A 23,365-nucleotide genomic window follows, 5' to 3' on the forward strand; every position below is an offset into this window, starting at 1 on the left:
TTGGTTTTATTATTTTATAAATGGTCAGTGCTTTAGAGCATGTTATAATCGACAGAGCCATGGCAGAGAATTGTGAGGGAGCCGTATCGTCAAATCTGTTTATTAGGCTGTACATGTTTTGATTGTTTTACTGTTCATTCTTTGAAGCAGAGCAGCACATGCAAATACCAAGTGTTTTATAGTCACTGGTGCGTCACTGTTAAGGATTAACCTTGCAACTCTGCTTTTCTTTCATCTCCAGCTGACCGGCTTGTTTCAGTTTACAGTGAGGCTGCTCACAGAGACTGAAGCTCGATTTACATCAGTTGAGAGGATCAATCATTATATAAAGGTAAGGGCATTGATTGGCACAGTCGGGGTGGTGGATTATGTGGCACTCAGACACATTGTACACGTTCACATAGACCGGGACACTGTCTAGAATGACACTATCAGATGCAGACCAGCCCAGTATAACAGCAGTTGAATGGAAGGTAGTTGGCATGTCCAGACAAGTGTGTTTGTGTGCATGTGATTGTGTATGTGTGAGAAACACAGGAAGAAGCAGATAGAAACCCAGTGTGAGTTCCTTGCACAATCTATAGCACATGACAGGGCTTGTTTCGCACAACGGCCATCAAACCTCAAAGATACGAATATCAACTCAACTTTTTCTTTTCTGTCTCAAGTGTGAAGAAAGGCTCAGAAAGAAAATCACTACAGATCAGTTAGGGGGCTTGCACCTCCACAGAGATTTAGAGATTAATAGCAGATATGATGATACCGCTCCTTATCTCAGTGTCTAGAGAGTGAAGCATCTCAACAAAGTCCTAAGGCAGCCGTTCCTGCCCCCTCCTGGCCTCAGCGGGGAAAGATCACCTTCCAGGAAGTGGAGATGCGTTATCGTGACAATCTGCCGCTTGTGCTTAAGAATCTGTCATTCACCATCCTGCCTGAAGAGACCATCGGCATTGTGGGCCGCACAGGATCAGGTATAAGTGACCATTTCTGTTACCCAGCCAGAAGCCTTTTCAGCCCTTTTTCAATGTGTGCACACATTTCTTCATGCGGTTTCTTTTCTGTTTGTGTTTGCAGGAAAGTCCTCTCTGGGTGTAGCTCTGTTCAGACTTGCGGAGCTGACTGGAGGCTCTATCATCATTGACGGAATCAATATTGCACAGATCGGTCTGAATGACCTGCGAAGCAAGCTAGCCATCATTCCTCAAGAGCCAGTGCTCTTCATCGGGACAGTCAGGTAATCCCAATGATAATTACTTTTGTGAACGAGCTTTGTAATTAATGCATTGTTCCAGATATACAAAATGTAAAAAGCAGAGCAAAGGGAGTGAATGGGAAACACCTAACCCTCAACAATTACTGTGCCCTGACCCAACTGCTCTAATGGAAAATCCCTTAGTGTGTAATGGTGAAACAGTGTGGTCATACTGGGCATCGGTCACATGTCTTTAGTTGAGTATAGCGCTTCCTTCCCATATACTTGGCTACTCCCTTCTGCAAACACCGGTGTGCCTTCAGTCAAGTTATGTTTTTTACATAACACTGAGCAGGATATATTGCCCATCTGTGTCGATTATCCTGTTTTAATATATACCTATATCCCATTGTTTGCTAGGGGTGGGAATCTCTGGGCACCTTACGATTCAGAGGGCTGCGATGCCATTTTAAAACGATTATCGTTACTAATTTATCCAACACTACATAACAGGCAAAAAACGTGCTGTACAGCGGAGATGTTAGCTGGCGCTAACCACCTTCACGTTTATGCATCTAAGAACCGATTTTTCTGCCCACCCCTACTGTTTATCTGGAAATGGTTTTCTAAAGATTGTTAAAATATACTAGATAGCATTTATTGTGTGCAGGCCCAGCAGTGGCCTGGCCTGTGTCTGTATATGTGTGTGAATATAAGCCACACCAAAGGGAAATCCTAACAGAAACCAAAATGGTGCTAGGTAGTAATAAATGCAAAAGCAGATACCTTCAATTTGACAGGCAATACTGATACAAAAACAAAACATCAGCATTGCTTTTATAAAAACTAGCAGTTGGTTGCTGATTACCTCAGGCTCAGGTGAGAATTGAACTTGGTCAGCTGAGGAGTAGGAGTGTTGTATCGGCAGTATACTGTACCTCTTGTCTTAATCTGAAATTGTTTTGTGTTTAATGGAGTTAATGAATATCACAATTATGTTGGGGATTTTCTTTCCCAATAGGACAAATTTAGACCCATGGGATCAATACTCCGACTCCCAGATATGGGACGCTCTTGAGAAGACACATATTAAAGACATGGTAAGTGATATGATGGTTAAACACTGCCGGATTATGCCAAATTATGCATTACTTAAATAGAATAAGACCCTAACATTTGATGTCATACCTCTATGATCTTCCTCAGGTCAGCCAGATGCCTCATTCGCTCCACTCAGAGGTGACAGAGAACGGAGAGAACTTCTCAGTGGGAGAACGACAGCTACTCTGTGTGGCCAGAGCCCTACTGCGCAACAGCAAGGTGCTGATTGTATAATACTGCTAATTCAAATTTACATGTGGAACGCTGTTTGGCATGGGTGATGATAGCTGCTCAAGTAAGAGATTCTCCTCAGTTTTATAATAAGGAAACAGAACCTCCCCGCATCATAGAATCGTCAGTGTACACGTGTACCTGCATGGGATAATACTGCCACCTTATGGTATCCATATGAACTGCACCATGAGCTATGAACTAGGAACAGTGTATAGTACAATGTTTTTCCTAATTTAGAGTTAATAATCTGTAATTCTACATTTTATATAGCAGGAATCCAGACTATTTCTTGCCCTGGATAAACTCATCTCCTGTTTTCTTATTTATTGTCTTTTCTTCACTTCATTACTTTGTGTTATTTCTGTAACATTTGCTGGGGGGGGGGTTATTGTTGTTGTTTTTCAGATTCTTATATTGGACGAGGCAACAGCAGCCATCGACACCGAGACAGATCGTCTCATCCAGGAGACAATTCGCTGTGCGTTTGGCAGCTGCACCACCCTCATCATCGCCCATCGTCTCAACACAGTGATGAGCTGCAGCAGGGTCATGGTCCTGGACAACGGCCAGGTGTGTATGAAGGCAACATGACTGATTGTGCATTTGCAAGATTTGTCTCCTTGGTTGACACTCATTCCTAAGTTGTGAATTGGTCCCTTTGAGGTGATGGATTGGTTAAGGCAGTGCACATTTTATTTAGGTGGTCTTGTGCTCAAGCTGTAGTGAACATGCAATGCACATTGGATGATTATTAGTTTCAGTGTCACCCCTTAAACCTGTTAATAAGTTGAGTTTACCTCTGTAAGGATTCATCCATGTGCAATTTAGAGCAGTGAATGAATAGATGCATCAGGATAGACAAGATTCATGGTCCTAATTTGTTGCCACTGTCCATGTTACCATGCTCTATGGCCTTCCTGCTGTGGGGTGCCAGTGAAAAGGCAGTTTCTACAAAGACAATGAAGTTGAATTATTTTATTGTACTTAGATATCCTTAAATAGTTTAAAAATGGTTACAGATTGCATTAAATAGCACATATTCTGTTTTTATGCTTGGTATAATGTAGCCATGACAACTTTTCTTGATTCATGTTTTTAATTTGTTGTATATCATCTCTGATCTTGTCTGTCTGGACTATAAGATATCCAATATAGCAGAAATTACACAAAAGGTCTTTCCACGTTGTCAACATTTGTTAACATGTGAGTGTAAAGCACCTTTTTTGTGATCAGTTAGCTACAGAAACTTGTGTCATACACCAAAGCAGAACAAGGCTGTCTGGGGACAGTATCTTCCAGACATTAAAATGATTTTCATTTGCTGGCTGTGGGGAAAAAACAATATTCTTAGAGAATATAATATGCCTTGATTTGTGTTCTCTCTATATGATTTCATGAATGAGCAAGTAGGGCCTCTGATTTTATATGCTGGTACTGATCACTGCTTTATCCTTTTCATTCTCACAGATTTTGGAGTTTGACAGGCCTGCTGCCTTGCTGGCAGATGAAAACTCAAGATTCAGAGCCATGATAGAAGCATCAGAAAACCAAAGCAGATAAAAGACACTGGAGCTGAACTTTCGATGTGTGGCACAAAATATTCTGCGGAATACCTGAATTGCACAAAAAGCACAACTCAATCCTGCCACATTCTGAAAGTGATCTGTTAAGAAATACAGAAGCTCTTGCGATGGTTGCTATGTGTAACTATTTCTGTTTATTTCCAAACCAAAGACAACATTTCTGAAGGACACATCTAATGTCACTATGCAAACAAAGACATAACAGCCTCCTGCTCTTTTACAAGAGCATTTCCTGGAGGCCAAATAATTAACTACAAGTGAAACAGAGCAATGACTCTGACAATCGCACTTTATATTTCACGTGGCCACATGGACGGACATGTGGTGCCGTTTTTTTCCTCTGGAGGTCAGCTTATCAGTGAATTTTTAGAATATATTTGTTACTAGTCAATGCAGTGTAATATTTATCTAAATATCACATAATAACCATTCCTACGAGGAACTTTCTAAAATATGCTAAAAATGATTCACTGTTTTTATGTTTTATGCATCTAGTTCAATGTTATGATGCAGTGAGTTCAGTAAAATGTGCCTAGAGCTTGTTGGGAAAAGCTGTAAACATTTTCAGGTCATATAATGAAGAAAGCCATGTAAGCATGCATTTTAGACTGCATGCAGGTACTGTGTTTCTGAATGAGCTAATATTTCCTCTAAATCCAAATGCTGGAGTTTAAAATCTGCACATTTAACATTGATGGTAATGTTTTTACCAGCAAGGTAATTCTGGTGTTGAACAAAGTATGTTATGGAGTTGCAATTGAGATTGTTAACCGTGTGTGCGTGTGCGTGTGCGTGTGCGTGTGTGTGTGTGTATGTAATGTGCAACGAAGCTGAAACAAATCAACATCAGGATGTGTCCTGGGGATTGTAAACTTCTGCCTTTTAATCAAGTATGTGCTGAACAATCATTAGGAGGGCATCATCTTTCTATTGCATTGATACATTTTCAAGATTGCCTTTGTACACTTGAGATTGTAAATGTTGCAATATATTTTTGTAAATGTTTGATTTTTGTTATTAAGGTTCTTGTTTTTCAATAAAAGTGTTTTTATATATGCAGGGATCCAGTTTGCTAAGAAATTTTACATGTTAAAGGTGGACTTACCTGCAGCATATGTGAAAACAAGTAGTACTAAGCCTTTTGTGGCTCAAGGCACAAAGCTGACAATGTGCCGCAAACAGCTAAGTAGGTGCACTATGGGGAAACTGGTCAGCTGTTAGCAAATGACATAAATTCCTTAACAAGTTAGGAAAATAGTTAAAATTCTTGAATCCGAACTAAAAGGATATTTATTTAATGATTTATTTACAAAACTTACAGGACGACAGAACAAAAGTTACACTGCCGTAAAACTTCAGTTAATACCCTGCCTACATTTGGGACAGGCCTTTAATTCCTTTCTCACAAGACAAAAAAAAATGGGACATAGGCTACTATCAATTATTTCAACCAGTATGAATATTGTATTCAAATGGCTTTTTTGTCTCACTTGTTTACCATACCAATGAGTCTGAATTGTTTCCGTAAAATGAACTGAATGATTCAATTGTGGAGACTCTTACATTGTGTTGTATGTCCATACTGAGAAAGATTTAAACATTTAGATTTGTATGTGCGACCTAAGCAGCTTAGAACTAGCTGAAGAGGGTGACCCAGTGGGCTTCAAGAGGTTTTATATATCCAAAGAACTTCTATAAAAACCAGATCGAGTCATCTTATTTTGCTTTTATTTGTCAGAATGTGTAGCCAAACCAGGCCAGAAAAAGGAACAGGCATCTAACTGGGACTGGGGCTTTTAATTGAAGCTTTACGGTATTTTCCATTTGCACAAATCTGTGTCTGTTTGTGAAAGAGAGAGATTAACAACTGGACTCCGTATCATTACACATCCCACTTTTTTGCTGAGTATTAGAGTCTGAATTGGAAAGTCCTTTTTGTAGACTGTTGAACTGCTATTGCAAGTTTGCACAAATAAGATTGAACACATTGCAAAGTATATCTATACGTCCTTTGTTCATTCTTTACTTTGTTCCAGGGGACAAAAATGAGATGCTGGGCCACAGTTAAATCCCCAATTTCTGCCATTTTGTATGCAATGTAAATTTTTCATTTAGTGAAACGCCTTTTGCTATGTGGTATTTTGATTAAACACATTCATATAGGAATTTACACCAGGCTTTAATACTGAAGCTTCTAAAACTAAATGTTGACACAATGCGCTTTTTTTTAAAACAATAATAATAAGAAGGAACCCACCTTAAGGCTCATATAATTTTAGTTAAGTTTGTGTATTTTTTGTATTGCAAATTTTCAGTTAAATTTGCACATACCTGCTGTCACTCAGTAAGCCTGGATCTCTCAGGGCCCCTGAGATTCTGGGGCAACTGGTAGTTAATCAGGCCCTCCCTATAACTGTGCATGTTGAAAATAAACCCATCGACCCAGAGATAAGTTTCAGGCATGAGCTGTTCAAATTTTTGAATGTGTAGAAAGGTTACACATTAACAAAGAGGCACACACATTTTAAGTAAAAAAAAATGTGGCCTTGCTTTTACCACTGAAAGCAGTCATGGCCCGAATTTGTACTTGTGGGTGGCAAATTTGTGCTGAGTTTCAAATTCCCACAGTTTTGTCACGTGTTCATGAATGCAGACTTTAAGTAACCTCATTTGAATTTATGCACACATTTTATTTGAACATCATCAATTTGTTGCATGACTACAAATATTTTCTGAAATTATTTCTGAAGATCATTTCATGAAATCTTGACCCATATCAACATTGGTCCTACTGTCAAAGTAGAATACTTTTAGTCAAGGGCGTCATTTTGTGTTGAAAAGTGGTGGGGACATTTAAGGGCTCAGATTAGGGGTTGGACGAAACACTTAGGCCATGAGACATAATGATGCACAACTTTGTGTCACAAGAACATGACATGAATATATTAAAAATCCATTTAGACTAAATACTCATTGATGAAATATACGATTGTGGGGTTTGGGGGTCCTCCCCCAGAGGATTTTGAGCATTAAACACTTAATTTCCTGCATTCTGGAGACATTTTCTGTACCATTTATGGTGGTCTTTATTTATATAGAGGAAAACACAAAATTCAAGTGGCATGTGACAATTCAAAATATAAAAATATACTGGTGTAGATCTGTTTCTTCTAATTGTTATTCCCGTTGTGCACATAAACCTTTCTTAATGACACCTATTCTTTTAGTAAATATCACAGCACGTGTTTTGGTTGATGTTTGAAATTAGTATACATCAAAGAGAAATTATTCTCTTCGACTTTTACTTTGAAGTTCGTGGATGAAACCTTTACCGGAAGTGTGTTGTAGGTCGGTTGAGGCTGCTGGGGAGGAAAGGAAAGCCCTGGCTGTGATGCCGCTGGATGATGGCTGCTTTCGGGATCCTAAGTTACGAACACCGGCCATTAAAGCGGCCCAGGCTCGGCCCTCCAGACGTTTATCCTCAAGATCCGAAGCAGAAAGAGGTCAGATATTACTATGTGCAATCTGAAAGTTCAGGAAGAATGGTTTGGGGGAAGGAAAATTTCTAGACAAGAGGCTTTGCAAGCTAACACTAGTTAGCCTGTTTAGCAAAGACCTCAAGACGATTTGGGCCTAGCAATAACAATGAACTGCACCTAGTTGTCAGTTTGTTAGCTATCTCGCCAGCTTTGCTTGGAAAACAACCGGCTCGTTAAATACCAAGTTAAGCTAGCTTATCTGCTGGCGGATGCTGTTCCATTTGATATAAACTGCAGGCAGGGTTTTGCTTTGTGATGAACAACAATATGCGTTGCTGTTTTGGATTTTGCGTGACTAGTAATTGTTTGTTAGCCTGATATTTTGGTGTAGCGAGTTAACGTTAGCTAAAACAGCACAGCTAACCTTCATGACATGCAAGCTGTAATTTAAAGCTAAATGATCGGTGCTCAGTTTTAAGATTGGAGTTTGGCCTAACGTTAGCTGGTTTGTGCTGTTGGCTCCTGATCTATTATTAACCGAAGATAATCTGTTGATGGAAGGAAGCCTGACTGCTCTACCTCTGGGGTATTCTGCCAACGTTGCTGCAAATGCCCCTTATAATGACTTAGCAGCATTTCATTATAGTCAAGTCTATTTTCCTGGTGTCAGCAAACGCAATTAAGCACATATCCTGATTTTCTACATACTACAACTAGCTGGCCTGAAATGATTAGATATTGTGGATCGACTGTAGTAACTTTGCATGGATGTTTTTAGTTTTGCACTGAAATGTGTGTTTGTTTCAGGATGAGCTAACTGCACTAAATGTGAAGCAAGGATTCAATAACCAACCAGCTGTATCTGGTGATGAACACGGCAGTGCTAAAAATGTCAACTTCAACCCATCGAAGGTAAAGATTCTCTAATTCAAGTTCAACCCTGCATGCTACTTGTTGTATTTCTGGCGCGAATGGTTTTAATTGATTTTAGCCATCATGCATGTTTCCCTCAATGCTTTACAGATCAGTTCAAACTTCAGCAGCATCATTGCAGAGAAGCTGCGTTACAACACGTTTCTAGACACAGGGAAGCGTAAGCCACAGGTCAACCAGAAGGATAATTTCTGGCTTGTCACAGCAAGGTCACAGAGCTCCATCAATAACTGGTTCACGGATTTAGCTGGAACTAAACCTCTAACACAGCTGGCTAAAAAGGTAAGACCCTGGTGTGAGTCTCTAAAAGCCTTTTACTATACTATGCTTCGCTTCTTCATGTTGGTTTAACAAGTAATATAATTACTGCAGAAACAGAAAAAAAGTGCACGTGGAGAAAACAAGGCCTCACCCTCTGCCCTGTTGGCTGATTATTCAGTTTAATTTATTGCACATCAGTCTCCTTTGCATGTTTTTTATTTTGTTTGAATGTCTTTTGTCAAAAAAATTCAAAATACTTTGCTGTGTTAAGATACTAAAGTAAAAAGAAACACCTACATGATTAATTCGATTGATTGGACTAGCCATTTTTTGAGGCTCAACCATTTTCCCACCCACATTGACCGATACTGATATGGTGCACATTTTGTCTCTCTAATGGTTTGTCTTTCTAATGCTAATGGAAATAGGCTTTCGAGTTTTGTCAGTCATGAGGTGAATTAAGTGGATGTCAAAATATTATTTACTCTATAATAGCACACTTACATGTTGAGCATTAGCATGTTGAATTCACAGCTAAATGTTTGTGTGTTAACTGTTGCTACTCTAACTATAAAATGCTAGCATGCTGTCCCGCTAACGTTATTAGGCTCAGCGGTGTCTTGAGTTGAATACTCAAGCCTGAATAAATGACAGCTGATCCTAAATACACTGGAGCCTGACAAAGTACATATTAGAATGAGGAAAGTTAGCCAAATCTGACAATGTAGCACTGAGCTTAACTAAGCAAGTCATCTAAGCAAGATGTCCTTTCCTTAATAGCTCGTAATAACCAGACTTCACCTATTTGTCCAGTTTGAAATAATAATGTAAGAACAACAAAGTCTTTCCATTTTTAATCCAAAAGATAGTTTTCTGGCTTGTAATGAGCCTCAAACCCTCACAGGGCTGCTAGTGTTACTACCTACTTTTCTTTAAAGCTGACGTTGTCCGGTACACACAGTATGCAGACATATCAGTGCATGTTTATGGTAACTGTGCTAACATCAATTAGTTTTGCGACGTCATCCCACAAATTTTGCTTCACTTATCATGGTCTGGCAAGATTCGATGGACTTTTGCTGCCTGGACAGAATAAGCTAACAGATAAGGTGTGGAGGATCCAGATGTGGATCACTGCTTGGAGAAATTGATGTGCCAGTTCTGTGAAAGCAAAGAAGAGAGCGAATAGCAGTAGTTAGAAGGTGTCGTGGTGATAAAACAGTCCCCAAACTGTGTCAAACTCTTCTGAATGATTCAGTTCAACATCACAAAACAAGAACAATTCAGAGAAAGTAAGTAATGCAGTGTTTTGAATTTCCTTGTTAATACAATTGAAGCTTCTGTGTAAATCAAGTCTATTGTTTGTCTTGTTTGGGTGTATTGACCCAGAAGACAATGAACTGTCATTGTTTGCCAGTGGAAACAGGTTTCACTGCTATGTAGTTATTTTTTAAACTGGAAAATATATTCTTTATAGATTATCTTGTTGAGCTTTCTTTTTTACTCTCTTACAACAAATTGTTTTGTGTTTAAGTGCTCTTATAAGTGGCAGTAAATAAGTGTTGAATTTTGAATACATCAGGCTCAATTAAAGGCCAGCTTTCTATTCACAAGTGTATGAAAGGGCTTTATATTTTTATTGCTGCCTGCATCGATACATTAATTTAATTGTTTTTCTAACTATAATGAACACATTTCCTAACTGTTTATTAACGCGTTTGACAGATCACTTTTCCAGAAGATGACCTGTTCCAGGTTTCTCCTCAGCTACTTCTTCAGACCAGAGAAGAAGTTACATCAGGAAAACATAGCAAATGTGTTTCATAGAAATTGTGGACTTCATGCATGCATTTTCAAAGCAAAATGTTAGAAAGGAAATGTCTTGTAGCTAAAAGTTTATTTTATTGCAACAGACAAGGATTTCTGAACTCTGTCTTTACATAATTTAGAAGTAACATGTACATTTTAGGTTGAACTTTTCTATAGAGCTGTCAGCTGTTTCGAAAAAAGTAAAACACATTTAAGAAACTGCTTTGGCCTTTTTTTATGGCAGATGTCTTCTTATTTTTGTGGTTTTTTAAGAAATATTCGGCGTGTGTATTGTTTCACTCAACATGACTGACGCTCATGAAATGTCTTTGTCACAGGTTCCCATCTTTAGCAAAAAGGAGGAGGTTTTTGGATACTTGGCCAAGTACTTAGTCCCTGTCATGCGTTCAGCATGGATGATTAAGATGACTTGTGCTTACCACGCAGCCATCACAGAAACTAAAGTCAAGAAGAGGCATGTGATTGATCCTTGTATAGGTAAGCAAATAGCTTCATTAATTGTGGATTATGCAGTGTGTTTTTGATTTGTTTATTGATGTTTATGCTGTTATTGATTTTGAGTCAAGTTTCATGTTCTCTGTAGGCCAAAGGTAATTAAAAACAAAAAATGACATGCTTTCTTCTATGGGATAATGAGAAAATTCTTTGAGTAGAATATATTCTGCCGTGTATTTACTTTATTTTGCTTTAAGATGCATTTTTGTGTTTGTGTAGAATGGACTCAAATTATTACTAAGTACCTATGGGAGCAGCTTCAGAAGGTGGCCGAATTTTACAGACAGTTTCCAGGTCAAGGCTGTAGCTCGCCCCTACCAGCCACTCCTGCTGATGTGGAGATCGCCATGAAGCAGTGGGAATACAATGAGAAACTAGCCATGTTCATGTTTCAGGTCAGTTCACACTCTCAAGTCTGCTGCCTGGCAGCTTTGGGAGTAACATGTTACTATATTATGTTACTGTAATCCCATCAGTTGTGTTACAGGCATTGCTTGTGTTACACATGCAATTTCAAAAGAACTATTTTACAAAAGGGAACTGCTTTCGCTGGAGTACAAAACTGCTGAGCAGACCATAAGCTTTACTGAGCAGGCTGATCGTAGCTTTTTTTTTAAAACATGGCAAGATCAGTTTTAACAGATCTCCTGCAGGTATCACAGGGAAAACTGGGGAGTATGGCATGAAAAAAATGCTGTCCATTGTAAAATATTTCTTTCATACAAAGTGTTCTCTATGAGCAATAAAAAAAACAATGTCATTACGTTTGGGAAGAGTATGAATGATTTCTAGGTCTCCACATGAAACACTTTTTTTATCTTGTTTATCTACTTAATATTCTGATGCACTTGTGTTTTGGTCTCTATGTTCAGGATGGTATGCTGGACAGACATGAGTTCCTGACATGGGTGCTGGAATGTTTTGAGAAGGTGCGACCCGGTGAAGACGAGCTTCTCAGACTTCTCCTGCCCCTTTTACTACAGGTATACCCTTCTCTTCGTTTACTATGATCGCGACATCCAACACACGTCAGCCTCACACCATCACTCGTGCACTGATGGATTGCTTTTGGGAAACATGCAGTGCTGCTTAACACTCATACAGCTGTACAGAGTCAAATGCACTAGCTGCTTGGCATTATGACTCTACAGCTGTCAGCAGTTTATCATGAACTGGTCATGTGTCTTCGTCCAAGGCACTTTGGTGTTGTTGACCTTTGCTGACAGAGGCCCACCGGGGGCCTCATTTTGTTTCTATTTCCAAAGCTGACTGATGTTAATGGACGTTGATTGTTGAGGGTAATGCTGTGAATCTCTCCTCCATCCTTCAGTACTCGGGGGAATTTGTACAGTCAGCTTACTTGTCACGGAGGCTGGCTTACTTCTGCACACGCCGCCTCAATCTGTTGCTAAGCGACGGGAGCCTGGGCCCCGGCACAGGAGGGCATCCAGCCCATGGCATCTTGGCACAGCAAGGTAATGCCCTGCCCCCAACCCCAACCTCGCAGCCGGCAGGAGGGAACCAGCCCCAGACACCATTCACAGACTTCTACATCTGCCCTCAGCACAGGCCTCTGGTGTTCGGGCTCAGCTGCATGTTACAGGTATGATATGTTCTTTTTGATATATAATCAATACATGGAATATAGGAGAGATTATTATCTAGAGAATACTTGAAATTCTTCACTAATTAGTCTCCTTTTCTTTTTTATTTGTGTCTTGTTAATGTCACATCAGAGCATAGCGTTGTGTTGTCCTAGTGCTCTGGTGTGGCATTACTCCCTAACAGACAGCAGAAACAAAACTGGTTCACCTCTGGACCTCCTGCCCATCGCCCCATCCAGCTTACCAATGCCAGGGGGCAATACTGCCTTTACACAACAGGTACCTCCATCAGCTTTGTTATAGTTGAGCATGAACGTTTATCTTGTCTTTGCCAACTGTATTTTTATTTGGTAAAGTAGCACAGGTACACATGAAATGGGGTGTAACAGATCCCATCACGTTCCAGTTTTTGAAGAATGAAAGAAAAACAAACAAATGCATTATACTGTATAATCAAACACATACACATGTATACATAACATTTATGTACACACATTTACTCAAACTGTGTGTCAATCTGTGTACATTTATACCTATTTACACACATCAATGTACATAAAAGGCATTAAAAGTAAATGTGTGCATGTATTCTTACATGTATAATAATGTCCCCAAAACTTATTTTTACTTTAACTTAAGCAAGAAATAACAGAACACCTAATAACACTTAGGTAGCTAAGAAATTAAGAGGAATTTACGTAGTACAGTTGGTTTACTTAAAATCTGATCTGAATGGTGTTAAATATTTTAACCAGGATTCCCAGCAGCTTTCACACCTGTCCTGTTTGTGTCTTTAAAGCAAGCGTTAATCTCCACCCCCAAAAATATAATGAATCGCATTTTGGAAACTGTAGTTTGACAAACACAATCTTAACTCAAAAGCTAGTAGTAAGGATTTATTTGCCGTGTTTATCTTTCTAATGCATTTCAATATGAGCTGTAAATGTGTGTTCACAGCACCAAGGTGTTTGTTTTTATCTGTGATGTTGAGATAATGTTGTGTCTCACTTTTTTCCCCTTTCACCACAGGTCCGTACAAAGTTGAGAGAGATTGAAGAACAAGTTAAGGAGCGAGGCCAGGCAGTGGAGTTCAGGTGGTCGTTTGACAAGTGTCAGGAAACCACAGCAGGTCAGGAAACGGTTCCTATATCTCTGCAGACACCTCTGCACAGCCTGTGAGAACGGGTTTGTGTGAGCACAACAAAGTCAGTGAGTTAGTGATGATATCTGTAATCTGTTGCCAGGGTTCACTATTGGGAGGGTTCTCCACACCCTGGAGGTTTTAGACAACCACAGCTTTGAGAAGTCTGACTTCAACAACTCACTGGATTCGCTGTACAACCGAATATTTGGGTCAGGCCAGAGTAAAGATGGCCATGAGGTAATAATTAATTCCCCTTATCTTTTTTTATGCAAAAAGCATGAAAAAAATGTAAGTCTGTATTATACAATATGTATTTCTGTGCTGGCATCACTCCTGTGCTGATACCATGAGATTACTGATCATCAGATTAGAAAATGTGACTTTTGTGCCTCTATTTTTTACTGTATTGTCTCAAAACGCATGTTTCTGTCCAGATGTCCCCAGACGATGATGCGGTGGTGACCTTGCTTTGCGAATGGGCAGTGTGCTGTAAGCGTTCTGGCAGACACAGGGCCATGGTTGTAGCCAAGCTGCTAGAAAAGAGACAGGCCGAAATAGAAGCAGAGGTAAGAGATGCACTGCCCTCTGTGAGTTACGACATGTCCCTGTCACAGCTCCAAACTAACTGGTTTAGTAGTGATCAACTTAATTACATCGCCGCTGCTCTGGTGTCCAGTCAGTAACTGTACTGTCATGTCTGACTATATGAACAGCGTTATAGTACAAAGGTTTTTTTTATCTTGTACTTGTCTCGGTCTCAGCCGTCAACCTCACCCCTCTCTTATTAGTGTTCCCTGTTGTAAGAAGTGCCAGATTGTACCGTGTAAAATGCTTGTTGCTGTTAACAAAATGTGTGAACGATATCTGGTGAACTGGTGGCACTACAGACATCACTATTTGATGAACAAGAATATGTGGGTGCTAACGACCTGAGGTGAGAAACGCTAGTTTTAGCTCCAATATGAGCTGAATCAATCTTACAATCTAAATAAAATCATACTAAATATATTTTAAATGGCATGGTAATATATTTTATTACGTCCAAATTCATCAAGCACAACCCCGCTAAAAACTGTTTTGACTGACCACCCTAAAAGAAATTTGTAGTTTATTTGTTTCAATGGACCAAACTGATTTTCTGCACATTTGTCTTCCAACGTGATTGCCTAAATACTGTATCGAAGCCTTCATGCCTCCGCCAGGAATATAATCAGGAAAGTCATGAAATACTAAATGCATTTAATTTAGTTTAGAAATAATTTTAATACTTTTAATACGATATTGAGTTTAATAATAAATATTATCAAATGACCATATGCAGTAAGTGTTGACATAACCTTGGTGTCCTCAGGGATGGCTGATTACATACACCTCGTGGAAAGATTACATGGTTACAAGGAGCTATGAATCCTTTGGTATTAGCGTCTGCAGTGCTTAAGTTTGTGTTTTACAAATCAACATACCACTATGTGCATGAATTTAATCAAAGTTTTTCAGTCTGTAGAACTATCTTTTGTTTTATTATCCTGAAAGTTCATTTGTTTATTTTCTTGCTTCCTCATGGCATTTTGTCCGATATGAATTCCTGCTGGGATGTTTCTACAGTCCCGTTATGCCTGCCACATGAAATTGTTATCTATTGCAACTGCATTATTCATATTTTGTGGCTTCTGTTGACGAACTCTAATGCCAAATGGAAGTGTAAAATAAGGAAAGCTTGTAAATAGGTTTTCTACATTTAGCACTCAAAGACTGTTTGCTGCGTGTCGTCCGTCTGGTGTGTATTTGTTTGCAGAGGTGTGGTGAATCGGAGGTGGTGGATGAGAAGGGCTCTGTGTCGTCCGGCTCCCTCTCAGCTGCCACACTACCAATCTTTCAGGATGTGCTGCTACAGTTCCTCGACACTCAGGCCCCCACGCTGAGTGAGTCTCTCTGTTTATCTCTCTTATCCAGTGGCTGGGAATCTCAAAGGCATCAATCTTGATCTGTCTTTGCCTCTCATTTTATTACCCACTGCATATTTATTATAAATGATTTGGCAAGGGAAACCTGATATTAAATTATTCACATCCTCTTTTCCCTTCTATAGCGGAGCCTGGGAATGAAAACGAACGAGTGGAGTTCTCCAATCTGGTCCTGCTCTTCTGCGAGCTCATCCGTCACGACGTCTTTTCCCACAACATCTACATGTGCACACTCATTTCCCGTGGTGACCTGGCTTCTGACTCCCACCTGCCGCGCCCGCGCTCCCCCAGCGATGAGCCCTCTGATGAGTCGGAGCGCAAGGAGCAGGAGGCAGGCGGCAGTGGCAAGAACGAGGCACGTTGGAGGCATCTGTTGTTGGTGTTGTGGAGTGTGATGAGTCATTTGTGCAACAATACAAAGAACCAGCGTGGTGTAAAAGGGTAACATGAGGTTATTGTTTGTTCAACAGGATACCGGCCTGTCAGAGTCGATGGAAATCGATCACAACTCCAGTGCAAATTTTGACGAGGTACACACCACATTTAACATTTTACATTTCCTTCCAAAATTCATGCATGAATTTTGTTTGGAATCAAGATGTTTTTTATTTATTTATTTATTTATTTTTAAATATAATCACCTCTATAGCGTGCACTCCTGCTATTTTTAAAAATGTGTCCTTTTGCCTTGCAGATGTTTTCTCCTCCGATGCACTGTGAGACTAAGGGGAGCCCCTCTCCTGAGAAGCCAGCTCCAGAGCAGGACAGCAAGACCAGCTGTAAGGACAAGGGAATGGACCCTGCCTTCCCACAACTGTATGAGCAACCTCGCCACATTCAGTATGCCACTCACTTCCCTATTCCTCAGGTAAGATAACTCACAGGTTTGATTAAAAAAAACAAAAAAAAAGCCAGAAAATCACACTTCTGGGTTGTTATGAATCAATAGATGTTTCCGTACAGCTTTTCTACACAGGAGGCATTTCAGCCATGTTTTTCAGTCGTCCTCAAAGATGTTGTCCGCTTTACACACTAAACTAAAGTGACTGTGTATTTAGCTCCTGAGTGCTGCAAAAATGCGACTGACCTACACTCAGTACTGTGCCTGAATGCATCCTCTCTAGACCGTCAGAGGACTTAAGCTGCTGCTACTCTGCTGTCCTGCTGATTTAGCTGCGCAGGCTATGCAGGAGTTTGTTTTAGAATCTACAAGATTTTGTATCAGTTTTGACTAAAAGTTCAGTACGTTAAACATATAACAGTATGACTGCGTGTAGTGGACAATAATCTTAATTTCCAGAGTAATAATGCCAACTAAATAATTTTGAGCCATCCTTGAAAGTTAAAATTTAACAGCTTAAACAATTAGTCAATTCATTGATAAGTTCAACTGTTAAAGAAATAATTCATTTTTCTTACTTTGTTCCAGCCTCTCAAATATGAGGTTTACTTTTCTTTCTTATGTGATAGTAATTTGGAACTCAACCTATGTTGAACATATCCCAATATTTTTACTTTCCAGAACTCTCAAACAAATGAGAGAAATGGTCTGTTCTTGTGGTTTAATCTAGCTTGTCACTTCTGTCTAAATAGGTTTTTTGGTTGTCCGTCCTGCTGTGCTGCTCATGTTATTCAGTGCATTCAGTTTACGAGGATCTTTTTTTTTTTTCTCTTTTTCGTCACCTTTAGGAGGAGAGCGCCAGCCATGAGTGCAACCAGCGATTAGTGGTCCTCTATGGTGTGGGCAAACTGAGAGATGAGGCTCGACACACCATCAAGAAAATTACCAAAGACATCTTGAAGGTGCTCAACCGCAAAAGCACAGCAGAGACAGGTAACTGTGTTATATTATCAGGTTTTGACTGATAGCTTAATGTCCTGTATTTCCCATTTACTTGTTTTACATCCCTGTAGCTGCAGGCATGCAGTTTGTTTGGCAGGAAACTGCCGTTTAAGATGACATTTCAGTTTAGTTTCACCTACTTTTCATTTTTACGGATGAAAACGAGTCAGTGAAATCGCTTTCAAGTTTTAATGTGTACCCAGTTTTTATTACTCTTGCATCTTACAGCAGAAAACCTCTGTCTATCACATGAAAGAGATAATGTTTTGCCTGACAGCAGTGTAGAACGCAGGAAATTTGTCATGCTTGGATGTTTGTTCACGTGCAAGCTGATTGCTCTCTTTCTCACCATGGCCATTCCAGATATTCTAATAATGCTCCGTCTTTGAATACATTTTATTTGTAGTCCCTTTCTTCTGCTCTTTCTTTCTTTATCAAGTTGCATCACGCAGTCGTCTTTTCACCCAATTTCTATGTTAATAGCTCTCATCTGTTCACAGCCACTTTATCTCAGATACATGTGACCCTATTAAGGTGATTTTAAGGTTTTCAAAGTTATAATTGCATAGATTGGAGTGTTTTGTGTCACATTATCACATTCTTGTGAGCTGATGATGACCTTTGGCTCAAATTGTGTTTCTCTTAAATGAAAAGTACCATTTTCCTTTTCTTGAAAGTGTCTTTATAGCGGTGTCTTCTGCAGTGAAGCATCAAATCGAAGGAGGCTGGAAATAAGATAACAGACCATTGGCTTAACTCGATTTCACGGCTGGTTCGTTCGGCAGACTGGGAAGTGTACCGCTGACCAGTTACGAGATGCTGCTCCCTCACTTATTTTTTTATTCTCCTCTCTTTCCCACATACGCAGGAGGGGAGGAAGGACAAAAGAGGAAAAGGAGTAAGCCTGAGGCCTTTCCCACTGCAGAAGATATCTTCTCTAAATTCCAGCACCTCTCCCACTTTGACCAGCACCAAGTCACCTCCCAGGTTAGACCTGGAAACCTCATTAATTCATGTCCTCATGTGTCTCATTTTTCAATGTACGTAACAATCCATTAATTATTTGGGGATTAGCCACAGGGTTTATTTATGCAAATACTTTAGCAGCCTACAGCAAAAGACCCGCTCAAGGTGACTCATTTACATGTAAATGTAATTTGAATGTATTTGGATTCCTCTTGTGAGATGTTTGAATACAGTTTGAATGGATAATGCACTCAGTTGACTGTCAATTAAAACACTGCAGCACAGAATGTATTTAGATTTCTCATTAGTAGAGGTTGATAGATTATAAAATATGAAATACTTTGTGTTTGAAAATGATGCAATGAAAATTGCATTTGTATTTCTAAGTGCTTTTAATTCAAGTGTAGCTAACATAAATCACAGGGTCAAGTGTCTATGGAGCCAATACACATTTTTAAAAGATTATGGACCTAATAGTTTTTAATAACTTTTTCATAGCATTATGGTTGTGTTAGCAGTCATATATTTGTATTAAAGCAAAAGTTTATCATTTTGAGGCCCCATCCACACCACTGCGTTTTCATTTTAAAACGGAGACCTTTTGCTATGTTTGCACCTCCCATCCAGACTTAAACAGTTGAAGACCTAAAACGGAGAAGTTTAAAAACGCTGTCGACCCCATTTTTCGATTTGAAACTCTGGAGAGCGTTTTAGTGAATCCGGGCAAAAATGAAGGACTTTAGAAACGATACCACATACGCTCACGTTTGGCTCTCTGGGTCTTATAAGTCATGCAAAGAGAAACACAATGGTATTTTTAGAAAAATATGTTGTACTATGCAAATAACACTTAGGCTATAGCCTACACTTGTAGGCCGCTACTGTGTATGTCGTCTGCTGCTTTTAACTCCAGTTAAAAGCCGGTGCAGTTCTTCATCTGCATTACTTTATTCTTTTGCCAAATCTTCTGTAACTATGGAAGAGAGAGACTAGCTGCTTCATGTTCAAAACTCGTAGTGTGGGGATGGGGCCTGAGAAACAACCTTGTTCGTGTTCTTGCACAGAATTGAGACTTGGATGAGAATTTTGACACCCCTCATGTATCTGTCTGTCAAATCACAGCCTGGTGATGGTTAGATTAGCTTAGCATAGATACTGGACACAGCTAGCCTGGCTCTGTCCAAAGGTAACAAAATCCGCCTACCAGCAATTGTAAAGGTGACTAATTAACACGTTATCAGTTAATGGAAAACGTGTTGTTTAATCAGTTATCTGGGTATATAAAGTAATAGCGAGAGGTGAGATAGTGAGATTTGTTCCTTTTTTATATATGCAAGACACAATTTGAATGGTGTTGTTTTGCCTTCAATTGTCCAGTTTCCCTTCCTCAAACACCAAGATTCCAGTAACAAAATATTTTAGCATTTCTTGAATGTTTCTGCTTGCATTAAATGTAGACAGCTCAGTGCCACAATCGAGGCTGGAAATATTGTTATTTTTGCATGTTAATTATGTCTGATATTTTGTTTTGTGCAGGTGTCCCGAAATGTGCTGGAACAGATCACCAGCTTTGCCTTAGGGAGGTCTTATCACCTGCCTCTCGTCCAGCACATTCAGTTCATCTTTGACCTCATGGAGTACTCCCTCAACATTAGTGGCCTCATAGACTTTGCTATTCAGGTATGGGCAACTTCATCGCTAATGTCATTTCAATATCTTTTTATTCATCTTTTGTTTGTAAAAATCCATTTACTGTGTGTGTTTTTGTAGCTTCTGAATGAGTTGAGTCTGGTGGAAGCCGAGCTGCTGCTGAAGTCGTCCAGCCTGGTGGGCAGCTACACCACTAGCCTGTGTCTGTGTATTGTAGCTGTGCTGAGGAGGTACCACTCCTGCCTCATTCTCAATCCTGATCAGACAGCGCAAGTTTTTGATGGGTATGTCACTTATAAGTTTTGATGTTTGTCAATAGGATACCACAAAGTTTCAGTCTCATGCATTTCATAAAGACTTGCTTAGATTTTGAATGGTGGCTAAACCTGGAGCTGGTATAGATTGGTTTTGTAGTCATTCCTGCAAAATTAACAAGACTGAATTACAAACCTAAAGGGAAGTTCGCAGGGTAAAGAAATTAATTAAACTTCTATTTAAGGTAGTAAAAAGGATGTTTGGGTTGTAACAGCAAGTTGAAGAATTGTTGGTGGTTTGCCTCCTCTGAGCCTCATTCTACTGTTTTTAATGAGGATTTTTATTGTCACAGGATTGCTGACCGGGCTCTTAGCTTCTGTACACCATACTACTAGGAGTTGTTGTGACTTAACTTAGCTGATTCTGCCTTAAGTGTTAAGATAAAGATAGTTAATATAAAGCCTCTAATTAAAATAAACGTAATTAAAAAAAAGTAGAGTTTGTACGAAAAGACTGTTAAAAGATTAGTTTGACATTGTGTTTGCTTTCTTGTCGAGGCTACAGCCTGCAGCTAGCTAACTTAGCTTAGCAAATAGACTGGAAAGGGGAAACAGCTAGCCTGGCTCTATCCAAAGGTAACAAAAGCCTCTTAATTGCGCCTTGCGCCAACTTATTACCACAGTATATCTCATTTGTACAAAATATTTTGAATTTGTTTTCTTCAGGGTGTTGCTGGCCCCAGCCAAGAAATAGTCAAGCATGTGACCTTAAGAGATACATATGTTAGAGGTCCTGGTACACGGGTTTTGTTACCTTTCACAGAATAAGGGTAGCTGATTCCCCCTATTTCCAGTCTTTATGCTAAGTTAAGTTGGCCAGCTGCTGGCTGTAGCTCCATACTTAACGTACAGAATGGAAAGCATATCTATTTTCTCATCAAACTTTCAGCAAGAAAGCGAATAAGCGTTTCCCAAAATGTTTGACTTTCCCTTTAAAGTATGCAGCTGAAGGATTTGCTGTTCATGTGTGTATATGTGTTCTCAGGTTGCGCGTCGTGGTGAAACCAGGTGTGAACCCTGCAGACTGTTCCTCTGCTGAACGCTGTATCTTGGCCTACCTGTATGACCTCTATACTTCCTGCAGTCACCTCAAGAACAAGTTTGGCGAGATCTTCAGGTATTAATAAATCTTCACTATTTGAAAAATTTGATATTTTTTGTTACAAAAATGGATATTTAGCTCTGTTTCAAGGCCTTTTTTGACTTATCCATCAAGGATGGATGTCTTGTTTGCCCATGTTTTACTTTATGTACTTAATAGTTGCTGCTTTTTAGTGAATATTATCAACATAACCCCATATTTTCTCCTTTACGCTTGTGTTCTCTCAGTGAGTTCTGCTCTAAAGTGAAAAACTTCATCTACTGCAACATCGACCCATCAGACTCCAACATGCTTTGGGATCCTGTGTTCATGATGGAGGCCATTGCCAACCCCTCGGCCCACAACTTCAATCACTCCATGGTGGGCAAGATTCTCAACGACAGCCCAGCCAACCGCTACAGCTTCGTCTGTAATGTGCTCATGGATGTGTGTGTGGACCACAGAGACCCTGAGAGGTAGGTTGCTTTTGTTACAGTTGTGTTGTATGGCTCAGACTGCTACAGTTTTGTACTTTTTGTTGTACTGTTGGTTCATATCATGAAATGTGTTTTCAGGGTGAACGATATTGGGATCCTGTGTGCCGAGCTGACTGCGTACTGTCGCTCCCTGAGCGCTGAGTGGCTCGGCATCCTCAAGGCTCTCTGCTGCTCCTCTAACAATGGCAACTGTGGCTTCAATGATTTGCTGTGTAACGTAGATGTAAGTTGTAGTTTCTTACACCAGTACGCGCATGCCCAGTGTACGTGAACGGCCACTAGATGTGTCATTTTAATGTAGACGGAGATCAACTCTGATACACAGCTAAAACGCTGGTGTGGACGGAGAGTTGGATTTGGTTTTGCTGTGTAATCTCTTGTTAGATTTCTATTAATGAAAAAGAGAAACTAAGACTTAATTTTATTTTTATATATATATGATATGTACAGGTGCTGGTCATATAATTAGAATATCATCAAAAAGTTGATTTATTTCAGTAATTCCATTCAAAAAGTGAAACTTGGATATTATATTCATTCATTAAACACAGACTGATATATATAAAACTGACAACTAATGAAAATCCCAAATTCAGTATCTCTGAAAATTAGAATATTACTTAAGACCAATACAAAAAAAGGATTTTTGGAAATGTTGGCCAACTGAAAAGTATGAACATGAAAAGTATGAGCATGTACAGCACTCAATACTTAGTTGGGGCTCCTTTTGCCTGAATTACTGCAGCAATGCGGCGTGGCATGGAGTCGATCAGTCTGTGGCACTGCTCAGGTGTTATGAGAGCCCTGGTTGCTCTGATAGTGGCCTTCAGCTCTTCTGCATTGTTGGGTCTGGCGTATCGCATCTTCCTCTTCACAATACCCCGTAGATTTCCTATAGGGTTATGGTCAGGCGAGTTTGCTGGCCAATTAAGAACAGGGATACCATGGTCCTTAAACCTGGTACTGGTAGCTTTGGCACTGTGTGCAGGTGCCAAGTCCTGTTGGAAAATGAAATCTGCATCTCCATAAAGTTGGTCAGCAGCAGGAAGCATGAAGTGCTATAAAACTTCCTGGTAGATGGCTGCGTTGACCTTGGACCTCAGAAAACACAGTGGACCAACACCAGCAGATGACATGGCACCCCAAACCATCACTGACTGTGGAAACTTTACACTGGACTTCAAGCAACGTGGA

At 39.8% G+C, this 23,365-nt stretch overlaps 2 protein-coding genes across 4 annotated transcripts in view; both read left to right on the forward strand.

Annotated features, from left to right (window-relative positions):
• The window catches only part of wu:fb13g09 (ATP-binding cassette sub-family C member 5), a 38,729-nt gene extending 33,564 nt beyond the window's left edge, over positions 1 to 5,165 (forward strand). For all 3 annotated transcript variants that reach the window (XM_046041935.1, XM_046041934.1, XM_046041933.1), the window contains 7 exons: positions 242 to 331; positions 779 to 971; positions 1,075 to 1,234; positions 2,214 to 2,292; positions 2,399 to 2,512; positions 2,933 to 3,097; positions 3,995 to 5,165. In XM_046041935.1, coding sequence (XP_045897891.1) covers positions 242 to 331; positions 779 to 971; positions 1,075 to 1,234; positions 2,214 to 2,292; positions 2,399 to 2,512; positions 2,933 to 3,097; positions 3,995 to 4,087 — 894 coding nt within the window. In that variant the 3' untranslated portion in view covers positions 4,088 to 5,165. The remainder of the gene's footprint in view (positions 1 to 241; positions 332 to 778; positions 972 to 1,074; positions 1,235 to 2,213; positions 2,293 to 2,398; positions 2,513 to 2,932; positions 3,098 to 3,994) is intronic.
• A 2,298-nt stretch (positions 5,166 to 7,463) lies between these two features.
• On the forward strand, positions 7,464 to 22,434 carry med12 (mediator complex subunit 12; the record flags this gene model as incomplete). The annotated part of the gene is made up of 22 exons (XM_046041936.1): positions 7,464 to 7,613; positions 8,397 to 8,501; positions 8,613 to 8,804; positions 10,931 to 11,090; positions 11,328 to 11,503; positions 11,981 to 12,091; positions 12,439 to 12,711; positions 12,845 to 12,991; positions 13,742 to 13,841; positions 13,957 to 14,093; positions 14,291 to 14,422; positions 15,652 to 15,778; positions 15,946 to 16,175; positions 16,291 to 16,350; positions 16,515 to 16,688; positions 17,510 to 17,654; positions 18,532 to 18,650; positions 20,166 to 20,309; positions 20,400 to 20,563; positions 21,579 to 21,710; positions 21,923 to 22,150; positions 22,250 to 22,434. Coding segments are annotated over exons 1-22 (3,343 nt in total), but the record flags the coding sequence as incomplete, so codon positions are not given.
• Positions 22,435 to 23,365: the final 931 nt, after the last annotated feature.

This window comes from Micropterus dolomieu, unplaced genomic scaffold, assembly GCF_021292245.1.
Source record: "Micropterus dolomieu isolate WLL.071019.BEF.003 ecotype Adirondacks unplaced genomic scaffold, ASM2129224v1 contig_9655, whole genome shotgun sequence".
Lineage (NCBI taxonomy): Eukaryota > Metazoa > Chordata > Actinopteri > Centrarchiformes > Centrarchidae > Micropterus > Micropterus dolomieu.